The following is a 10,035-nucleotide window of genomic DNA, read 5'->3' as shown; positions in this document are numbered from 1 at the left end:
ACACATGCCCCCAACATGTTACATACCCAATTACGCATCTGTACCTCTTCCCCTGACCCACTGATCTCGTCTGTCTTCAGACATAAAATGAATTTGAAGGTGACAATGAGAATGAGGAATCTATACCAGCCTGCTTGTTTGCTGTTCAGGCTTTATTTAGCTGTACCGACCCGCAGCTCCTGTCTTGGGCCAAAGTCTCATGCTGTGAAAGGCCGTACAGGCAGATTGCTGTTGGGTTGTAATTTTCTGTTTTGATGAAAACTGAACTTGGTTGAGGAGGATTTTTATTTGGCTGCTGGGAGCTGCTTCTGAGGATGGAGAGTAGCAAAACCCACATCACTGGAATCTCATCCATAAACGATGGACAGCCTAGCACTATGGCAACTGATTGTTATGAGCTAGCAATGCAAAACAAAACTGCATTTTTTTTTTCCCATACGAAAGAAGGCAAATAACATGCTTCTGGTAGCACAACAGCCAGTGAAACAAGGTAGCATAAAAAACCCGTATCAGTTAAGCAGGACTGCAGCCAGTGGACGGTATTCAGTCTTTGCCTGTGAAAAGTTCAGGAGAGAGCATGAGGAAAAAAAGTTTTTTTTTTTTTTTTTTTCTCTTTTAATTATTTGACTATTGGAAATCTAGCATGAATCACACACATCAAGAGCTGCAGCATTCCCACATAGCTGCACTCTCCCCACCTTCAACTTGCAAACTAAGGGATGTTTCTAAGAAGCTGTAATTACCAAGCTCTGCTTGTAGCGTCTCTAACCGCTCTGGGAAGGCAGGGGAAGTATTTGGCTGAGAAGAACAGTGCATTTGGCCCTCTGTATTTAGTCCTTGATACACTTCTTGACAATTTTCACAGCACCTATGCTTAACAAGTGAGTATAAACACATGGGAGCAGTGAGAGAAAGCATTTATTAAGACAAAGTTAATAGCTATTTTTCTCTTTGGGATACACACAACTAAATGCCTACAACAGCTGACCAAACAGATGTTACCATTTTCTCCTGCTCCTTTGTTTACTGCAGTGTGAAAAAATCCAATTGACAATGACTGTCTAAGTACTTTGATTATTCCTCAGTTAGTTGGTGCTTCTCTAGTCTTGTATGCAAAATAATGAGAAACATATTTCTACTGGATCCAATTCAAGCTAATCGTGACACCGTTTAACAGGGAAATTAAAGTAAAGCACCAAAATAGTTGCAAATGCAAGGAGCTCAGCCAGTTGCATCTCTGTTACTGCTCAGCATCCTCATTTAGCATTGCTGATTTCCCTGCTAGCGTGAATTTATTCCTCCGACCTCAACTATGTCAGGTCAGTCGTGCACTAATATTATCCTCAAATCTATTGAAATCAGTTTCACTTAAGTTCAGGACACAAATTGCCAACCTTGAAACAGCAGCTGCAGCGAACACCACAAGCTGCTGAAAATAGAGCACCAGGCCAATTACATCACGAGTGCTTGTGTGAGAACACAGCAAAGTCCCTGCCGTTGCTGAGGGTGCAGCAGGGGTCATTGTTCAATCCACCGCCGATGGATTTAACTGGACTCATATTTCAAATGCTGAGGAATGATTCTTCACTGCAAATTTGTCAATGTTTCCATGGCTACGATTCTGGCAATGGATAAACAGATATAGAACTACTCTGATCAGCAACTAATACTCTCCTGGAGCCTTTGATCTCTGTGCACGTGAGCCAGTTCACTTTCTCTCCATGCTCAATGGTTAGCTTTGGTAAAATTCTAGCATGGTCATTTGAAGCTGCTTTGTTGAGCTTTCCATCTTTTCTGGCTGGTGCTTGGGCCTTCCTTCTATGGAGGGACTTGGCTGGGCTTTTCTGCTGCTTTCCCACATCACCGCTGACATCCCAGAGCAAGACTTTCCCATCGTTTCCTCCAGTCAACAACCAGTATGTTTCTGGCATGAAGAGGACCTGTGATACTCCTAAGCTGTGACCTTTAAACTCCAGCTCACGTTCAAACTTGACACCAGTGACTCTGAATATCCTAACTTTACCATCTTGAGCTCCGCAGCCAAAGATGTTGCCGCATGATGCGACGGACAGGGAATGTGCAAGCGGAGGGTTGAAGAGCTGGCCAGCTGACTGCGGATTGTCTTCTGCTTCACACTCCTGAAGGTTTGTGGTCCACAGGGGGCGAGCTTTCTGCAGGTTCCACAGCATAACCTTGGGGGGGGGAAAAAAATTTGTTTTACATCGAAGGACACAAGATGTAGCATCAGATTCTTAGGTAGAATCAGATCCTTTTACTAATAGCAAAAGGAACCACTAATTCTTGCTCTGGCAGAGCAAGGACTGTGTATGAGTGCAAGAGACACAAGATCTGTTGTGAGAAGTGGTTGATCTTCACCTGTCAAGTAAGACAAATCTCCACGGCACAGTCTGCAAGCCATCACAGTGCCCTTCCCAGCAGAGTCAATGACTCAGGCCTTTAGAGCATGAGATGGATGAAAAAGCTTTTCTAAAAGCTTTTCCATTCATCTCGGCAATAGTAATCATGATATACTGCACCTCTTAATTATTTAAAAGGCAGGACATGAGCAGTGAATGAAAAGAGAGCTTTATGAGTCTGAATTTTAGTTCCGTCCCTGCTGCACAACTGTTCTAAAACAATCACTTTCTCACTCTCATGTGTTTGAGAAATGGAATAGCAAAAGGTAAACAATAGAGAGATATGTTTAAAATGGAGGATCTGAACTGTACTTTTTATATCAAATGAGTAGATCTGGTTTGTCCCGTTACGTTATTAAGGAAGAGCATGCAATTCCTGATAAGGTAGGGGCAGGTGGTGTTTTTAAACTTGCTTTTGAAATGCCACCCTGCCTTCAAGCTGCTTATGAAGCAAAAACCCTTCCTTCGAATGCTTCCGCCTCACAGCAATTCAGGTGCTGTAGATCTAAATGGCACCTGTTAAAAATTATTCTCTTATTACTTCTGTAGTATGAATTGATGATGATTACTTGCAAGGCCAGCAGATATCAAAGCCCAAGTCAGTCTAATTCAGTCCTGATATGCTGTTTGCTTATCTGGAGTCCAAAACATATTGTTTCCTTTATCTGGAATCCAAAACATCTTGCTTTTCACTTTTCTGTTTCAGCAGTCCCTGCTGCTGCTGCATGAAAACTACTTGGCTACCAGTGAAAGGGAAAACTTGTCCGTGATGACTGCACAGAGGGTAAGTCAGAGGGGCTGGGTCTTAATGCTTCACCCAAACACTCCCGTTCTCATCACAGACAGCGCTGCAACAGCTTTATGCATTTAACAAGTAGTGGCAAGTTTTATGCAAACTAAGTATTTTCTGTCCTCATGGCATTTTCCCCATTTCTGTGGCACTACTGAAAAAAAAAAAACCACGCCAGTGACCTAATTTTCAGTTCTCATCAGCTGCTGAGTTTGACACACGAACCCAGCAAGTTTCCATACTCATGGAGCTGGTGACTTGTCTAAAGACATGCTGCAACTCAGCACTTCAGAATCCTGCAACTCAGCTTCTCTTTGTGAAGTGACAGACCTCACAGCCAGCCCTGAAGCAGAAAAATACACTTTTCACTGCAGAAGAACACTAACAAACGTCTACTATTTTGGGGATACTTTCACCTAAAAACTCATTTGCTGAGCTACACTAAAACATATAAAGAGTCACAACAAATAACCAGTTTGCTCTCACAAAAAAAAGTATGAAAATGGTTACAATCACGATAAAAGGGTTCCAGCCATAGGCTTGTGATTCTGTGTTTTAGGCATATGAAATTAAGCAAGCAGTTTAAGGTGCTGAGTGCATTGCCTACAGTCAGACTGATACTTCAGTCGCCCTGAAAAGAAGTTTCTCAAATACTTCATTTAAAATATTTTTATCAATGCCTAACAAATTTTGTTTTTTTTTTTTTTTAAATCTGGCAGTCAAAAAAATCTGGCAGACCAACTTTTTTTTTTTTTCCTTTACAAACCGTGGCTTTAAAAATGAAAAAAAAAAAAAAAGAAAAGTTTTTAAGAACATGTGGTGCCTGACGCTGTCAAAGGAAACTTGCCCCAAATGCTACTAGAACCATGGAAAACTCCCCTCAATAGAGGGGAGTTTTAATCTCAGGCTGAAACAGGAAGGCTATCAGCTCTCAATCACTGGAAAGACGCTACCAAAAACCATCTATCTTGCATGGTCAGCGTGGGCAACGTAATTCAAGACTCTCCTAATTCCTTAGCATGGTTTGTTCTAAGGATGCTTCAGCAAAGGACAAAGTTTTACTCTGCCTCATCAAGCGGAAAGGCAAAGAACATTCAGTGCTTCCAAGGGGTTACTGCAAAGAAGGGCTGACTTTATAAAAACAGCTCATCCTCACAGCAGACAGATATTTATCCCTCTGCATTAAAGCATTCCTGCTAGCATCCTGTCTGCTTCAGGCATTTTGTCTTCCTAGCCATCCCCATTTTGTCTGCAGCCACGGCTGGTCACCAGGGCCAACTCCTGCTCCACACACAGAAAGCCGAAGCGCAGCCACCGCTTGGCCTCCCTACCCTCTGCCCATGGCACGCAAATCACCTGCATGTCCAGTCCGCACGAGACCAGGCTCTGCGGCCTCTGAGGCCGAAAGGCGACGGAGGAGCAGATGTTTGAGTGCCTGAGGGCCCGGCAGGCCTTCTTGCTCGCCAGATCCACCACCTTTATCGCCCCGGAGTCGTCCGCCGCGGCCAAGAAGCCGCCGGCCTCGTCCACCGCCAGGCAGTTGATCTCCTCCTCGTTCACCTGGAAGCGCTCCACGGGCTGGGTGAGGGCCCTGGCGTCCAGCAGCAGCAGGGCGGCCCCGTGGGAGGCGTACAGGCGGCTGGGGCAGCGCGGGCAGAAAGACACCGCGCCCACATCGTCCTCGGGGGGCAACCGCAGCCTCCCCACCGGGCTCCCCTCACCGCCGCCCCACAGCGCCAGCTCGCCCCGCTCGCCTCCCGAGGCCACCAGCCCCTCGCGGCTGGCCCCGAGGCAGAGCACGGCTCCGCAGTGCCCTCCTGCCCAGCGGGCCGCCATCCCTGAGGGAACGGGGAACGAACGGGGGACGGGGACGGCGGAGCGGCGGCCCCCAGCCCTGCTGCCGCCTCCCGGCCTCCCCGGGGCGGCTCCGTCCCCTCCCTCCCTCCGCATGCGCGGCGGGGCGGGCCGGGGCGGGCGGCCCGCGGCTGTGATGGCGGCGCCGGCCGCGCGCGCCCCCTCGCCCTGAGGCCTCGGGCGGGCGGGCGGAGCGCTGGGGACCGGCCCCGCCGCCGCCGCCGCCGCCTGAGGGAGGCCGAGCGGCCCCCAGCCGCCCCTCAGCCGCTCCCCGCCGCCGCCGCCGTCGTCGCCTGAGGGGGGGCGGCCGAGCCGGTGCGCGGCCGGGGGGGGTGGGTGGGTGATGGCGGCGGGTCCCGGGGGAGCGGCGGCGGCTTCGTCGTCGTCGTCGTCGTCGTCGGTAGCGGCGGCGGCGGCGGGCGGGGGAGCCGGGTGGCGGCTGCCCGGGCGGGTGCTGGAGCTGGTGTTCTCCTACCTGGAGCTGCGGGAGCTGCGGAGCTGCGCGCTGGTGTGCAAGCTGTGGCACCGCGTCCTGCACGGCGACGAGAACAGCGAGGTGTGGCGCAGCCTGGCCGCCCGCTGCCTGGCGGAGGAGGCGCTGCGCACCGACATCCTCTGCAACGTGCCCACCTACAAGGGCAAGGTGAGCACCCCCGGGGGTGAGCCCGTGGTGGGGGTGGGTGGGAAGCAGCAGGGGTCTCAGCTCACTTCACCCCCACCGCCCTGCCCTAGGTCCGTGCCTTCCACCACGCCTTCAGCACCAACGACTGCTCCAGGAACGTCTACATCAAGAAGAACGGCTTCACGCTGCACCGCAACCCCATCGCCCAGAGCACCGACGGGGCCAGGACCAAGATCGGCTTCAGCGAGGGCCGCCACGCCTGGGAGGTGTGGTGGGAGGGCCCGCTGGGCACCGTGGCCGTCATTGGCATCGCCACGAAGCGGGCGGCCATGCAGTGCCAGGGCTACGTGGCCCTGCTGGGGAGCGATGACCAGAGCTGGGGCTGGAACCTGGTGGACAATAACTTGCTGCACAACGGGGAGGTCAACGGCAGCTTCCCGCAGTGCAACAACGCGCCGAAATACCAGGTGAGCGGGGCTTGGCGCTGGCCTGCGGGGCCGGCTTCCCTGGCGCCTCACAGCTGCTTGCTGAATGGGGCCTGCGTGCCCATCCGAGCATCTCTTTGCCATCCCTGCAGAAGGTAGGCAGCTTTGCCTCCTGAGGCTTCTTCTCCTTAGTTTGTCTTTTTACCCCTTCCTTACATTGCACCTGTTCAGCCTGCCCGGTCCTCTGTCACCTCCCTGCTTCTATCTCAAATATCAGGCGAGGCCCGTGCATCGTGGGTGGTGCTTTAACACCACGTTGCTTTTTAAAGCAAAAGCTGACGAGGCTGTTTTAGCTCTCTGGAGTAAGGCTTGGCCCCGCGGTGATGTGGCTGCGTGCAGTAGGTGTTTCACCCTTTTGTGAGCTGAGGCTGGTGCTCAGGTAGGAGCCTTCCTGCAAAACCCCGCAGTGGCACTGCGTGCTGTGTGCTGGCTCTCTGGCTGTCTTCCCATAGCTGATGTCCTTCAGCTGGGCTATGAAGTCCAGATAATTTCAGGTTATTAAAGAGTGCGTGCTACCTTTTTGTCTGCCTAGAAGTGTTTACCCTTGTTCCTCTGGCTGCTTACACAGCCACATTTTGACTGCTGGATTTCCTCATGCTGCAACTTAAGCTGCGTGCAGTGAAATCCCCATCTGGTAACATCATGGGTTGGTATGAATAATGCCTTGCGTGTCAGTTGTGCATGAAGATCTAACTGTTACCTTATATTTATAAATTTTGCATAAAAGTTCACTGCCAAGCAGTTAATTCTGTCTGGAAGCTATACCTGCCATTTTTGCTATTAGTAACTGAAAATAATGTAATTAAAGACAGTTAGATTTCACGTTTCCTGACATGTGAATTGGCTCGGCACTTGCCAGGCCTGCCCGTTTGCAGACTTCCTGCTGTCCCTGACTAGGCCTTTCTGCAGCAACAGGGTGAGGAAGGGTTTGAAAGCCAAGCAGACTCTTGTGGGGACTCAAGGGTGAATGGTGTTTGCAGTCACTGCTTTCTTCTTAAAAATTGTTGAGCGCTCAAGCTGGTGATCCTTTAAAGTATTTTATGCTTGGTAAGAAACGGGCAGTGATCTGCTTGTGGAAAATATACTTAAAGGTAATAGAAATTCGTTAGTGTCAGTTCGAAGAAAAAAATGTCTTGTCTGGAAGCAATCCCCAGCATTGCGGTTGGCTGGCAGGGATAAGAAGTTTGTGCTATATCATGCTGTGTTTGCTGCTGGTCCCTGCGACTTGTGTTTATAGTTGAAAATAGTAAGTGCTAGATAAATGCAGGGAGCATTGTGTACACCCTGCTCCAAGTCTCTTCTTGCATTCGGTGTTGATTTCGCTCGCCTGTGTATATCTGTTTGAGGATTTTCATGCTTACTTTGCCCAGACTTTGCACTGAAACTTCCTTCTGCCTTGGTCAGGGAACATCTGTGACAGTACTTGTGCAATCAGGAGTGTGTTCTGGTATGCTTTGTCTGTGGCAGTCACCTTTTTAAAACAATTTCATTGACTTTACAATTGCTCTTTGCGGATCTTACAGGTCAGTGGTAACAAGCAGATACAGAATACAGGTCACTTTGAGCAGAGGCCAACAATTCCCAGATTTCTGCGGTATTTTGAAGCAGAAACTGCACCGTATGATTGCTGACAGTGCTCTCACAAGGTTCAGGTGTGAAGGATTACGTTGATCACCTTGTAGGTGTTGAGATACAATCTGCCCACTTGGAGACAGGCAGAAGAGGTATTTGGGATCTTAACACATACAAGAGAAATTGAGAAACTCCTGTCATAAAAACGTGGTAATGAGAAAAAGGAGAGCCTTGCTTTAATCTGATCTGCTGTAATACGTGTGGGTTTTGCTTTATTTTTGTGTCTCCATTTGAGTATGTTGACTGTTTTTTGTTTTTTTTTTTCTCCCTCCTCTCCTACCTCTTGTTTCCAGATAGGTGAAAGGATTCGAGTTATCCTGGACATGGAAGACAAAACGTTAGCATTTGAGAGGGGCTATGAGTTCTTGGGAGTTGCGTTCAGAGGACTGCCAAAAGTTTGCCTGTATCCGGCAGTGTCTGCTGTGTACGGTAACACAGAAGTGACTTTGGTCTACCTGGGAAAACCTTTGGATGGATGACATGGATTGTTTCGTTGGGACGTCAAGATGTGGATGACTGGGAGGAGAAATCTGCATGTTGGTTAGAGGGAAACGTGTATTAAAAAAAAAAAAAAAAGTGTGGGTGTGTGTCCAAGAACCATCAAGGAAACCGTACAGAATTTTGAAACGGAGGACCAGCCATACTTCAGGAATTGTGTTACATTTCCTCTTTCTACCAGGCCAGAAAAATCCTCAGGGTTGCAGTTGGTTGAGTGGGAAGCTGACACATGCATGTTGCAACAGATTTCATTGCTAAGATGGCAGTGCGTGACCTCAAATATTTAACGAAGGATTTGATATAAAACTGCTTGAGGAAATTAACCTGAGATTTGTAAGTAGCGTGTTTTGTGAAAGACTCCCATTTTAAAACTGCTTGTTCCTTTCCTTCCCTCCTTTGGGCCGACATGGGTACCAGGGGAGAGCAAGTCTGGTTGGGTTTTATTTACAGTTTTTAACATACTGAGAAGCATGGTCTGTCTGGACTGCCCTTCTCCAGTATAACGATATAAAATGTGTGCAGCTATTTTTAAGTGTATTTTAAGAATTGTATATATAGACCATGTTGAAAAGAACAGTTAAAACAAAAGAAAGGGTTTGCTTTATTCTAACTGGAATATCATTTCTTAAAGGGAAAAAAAAACACAACAAACAAACCACTACATGGCATCAGAAAAACCTTGGACAGGTGTATAACATTCATGTAAATGTACTTCTGTTGTATTGTAAAGCATTTTGGGATGCTCTTGTGGAGTACGGTGCTACATTGGCTCATTTTCTGTGTAGCTGAAAGCTTCTGTAGCTTTAACGATAGTTTTGTTCTCTGTAGGAAATGCAAAAAGTGTGCCCTGGAAGTTTTGTTTTGCCAGAATTCACGGTCCACCTTTAAGAAAGGAAGCTGCAACACAGTGCTGAGCTTGTCTTCCTTTCGAGGTCAAAAAATACAAGCTTTTGAAAGCGTTCTTACGCTTTCCAATCACTGTAGTGAAATATTTCAAAAGAATGAGGAGGCAGCGTTCAGCTTCTTAGTCGATCTTAGTTTCAATTTAAATGGCTTTTCAAGGCTTTACGACTTCACCTTTATTTAATTATAAAATCCCTCAGTACCCAAGTATTCACTTGCCAGTTTTCAGTCAGGACTGGCAGAATTCTCGCCTCCGTTTGATGGGGATTCTGGATTGGGTTCAATGTTTGTGCTTTTTGCTTTGCGCTGTTTTTCTAAAATCCTCTTACAAAACTGCCTGGTGTGTCACTGCTCTGGCACGTGCAGGCTGAAGAGGCTGTGCAGCTTAGGGGCACGGGAAGGAGCTGCTGTCTGGGGACACTGAGGTGGAAAGGTCTGTAGAGAGCTGCAGAAGGGCTCCTTTTAAAATAGGGACTGAAGCCGGTGAGCCCTCTGGTTGTCTCTCGGCTCTCATTTCTCCTTCATTGGTGTCTCCCAAAGCTTCGCAGAGCGAATTGGACAGTTCTGGAGTTGTTGCTGGTGTGGTGTTCAGAGAGGGTGGAGGAAATCTTTATACAGCCTCTTTCTGTTTTATTTGCATTGGAGAATGTGAATTGCTTGACCTCGGACACTGACATTTCTCTGAGCCGGGGGGTATTTCTCTTAGGCTGTGCTCGTTTACCCTCCAGTACTCAAGTGCCGTGAGGGAAGTGGCACGAGCAGGTGACTGAGGTGCCCAGCCAGCTGCTGCAGAGCTCTCCTGGGAGTGCTTTTTACACAGTAGTTAACTGTGCA

General features: G+C 48.4%; 2 protein-coding genes across 2 annotated transcripts; one reads left to right on the top strand and one right to left on the bottom strand.

The window, feature by feature from the left end:
• Positions 1 to 144: 144 nt before the first annotated feature.
• On the bottom strand, positions 145 to 5,388 carry WDR53 (WD repeat domain 53). The gene is made up of 2 exons (XM_082766788.1): positions 4,564 to 5,388; positions 145 to 2,192 (listed from the first exon to the last, which is right to left on the bottom strand). The coding sequence occupies exons 1-2, from the start codon at positions 5,155 to 5,157 to the stop codon at positions 1,614 to 1,616; spliced, it is 1,173 nt and encodes a 390-aa protein (XP_082622914.1). The 5' UTR covers positions 5,158 to 5,388; the 3' UTR covers positions 145 to 1,613.
• A 1-nt stretch (position 5,389) lies between these two features.
• On the top strand, positions 5,390 to 8,945 carry FBXO45 (F-box protein 45). Its single transcript, XM_082766789.1, has 3 exons — positions 5,390 to 5,704; positions 5,794 to 6,150; positions 8,094 to 8,945. The coding sequence occupies exons 1-3, from the start codon at positions 5,405 to 5,407 to the stop codon at positions 8,277 to 8,279; spliced, it is 843 nt and encodes a 280-aa protein (XP_082622915.1). The 5' UTR covers positions 5,390 to 5,404; the 3' UTR covers positions 8,280 to 8,945.
• The last annotated feature ends 1,090 nt before the right edge of the window (positions 8,946 to 10,035 follow it).

This window comes from Aythya marila (assembly GCF_965140915.1).
Source record: "Aythya marila genome assembly, chromosome: 9".
In the NCBI taxonomy this organism is placed as follows: domain Eukaryota; kingdom Metazoa; phylum Chordata; class Aves; order Anseriformes; family Anatidae; genus Aythya; species Aythya marila.
Note: the sequence above shows the minus strand (reverse complement) of the source record. Positions and strands in the feature narration are given on the sequence as shown.

Coding starts and splice junctions, on each gene's coding strand:
- FBXO45 (XM_082766789.1), top strand. CDS start 5,405: ATGGCGGCGGGTCCCGGGGGAGCGGCGGCGGCTTCGTCGTCGTCGTCG. Junction 5,705..5,793: donor TGCCCACCTACAAGGGCAAG/GTGAGCACCCCC, acceptor GCCCTGCCCTAG/GTCCGTGCCTTCCACCACGC. Junction 6,151..8,093: donor ACAACGCGCCGAAATACCAG/GTGAGCGGGGCT, acceptor TCTTGTTTCCAG/ATAGGTGAAAGGATTCGAGT.
- WDR53 (XM_082766788.1), bottom strand. CDS start 5,157: ATGCGGAGGGAGGGAGGGGACGGAGCCGCCCCGGGGAGGCCGGGAGGC. Junction 2,193..4,563: donor CGTGCGGACTGGACATGCAG/GTGATTTGCGTG, acceptor CCCCCCCCCAAG/GTTATGCTGTGGAACCTGCA.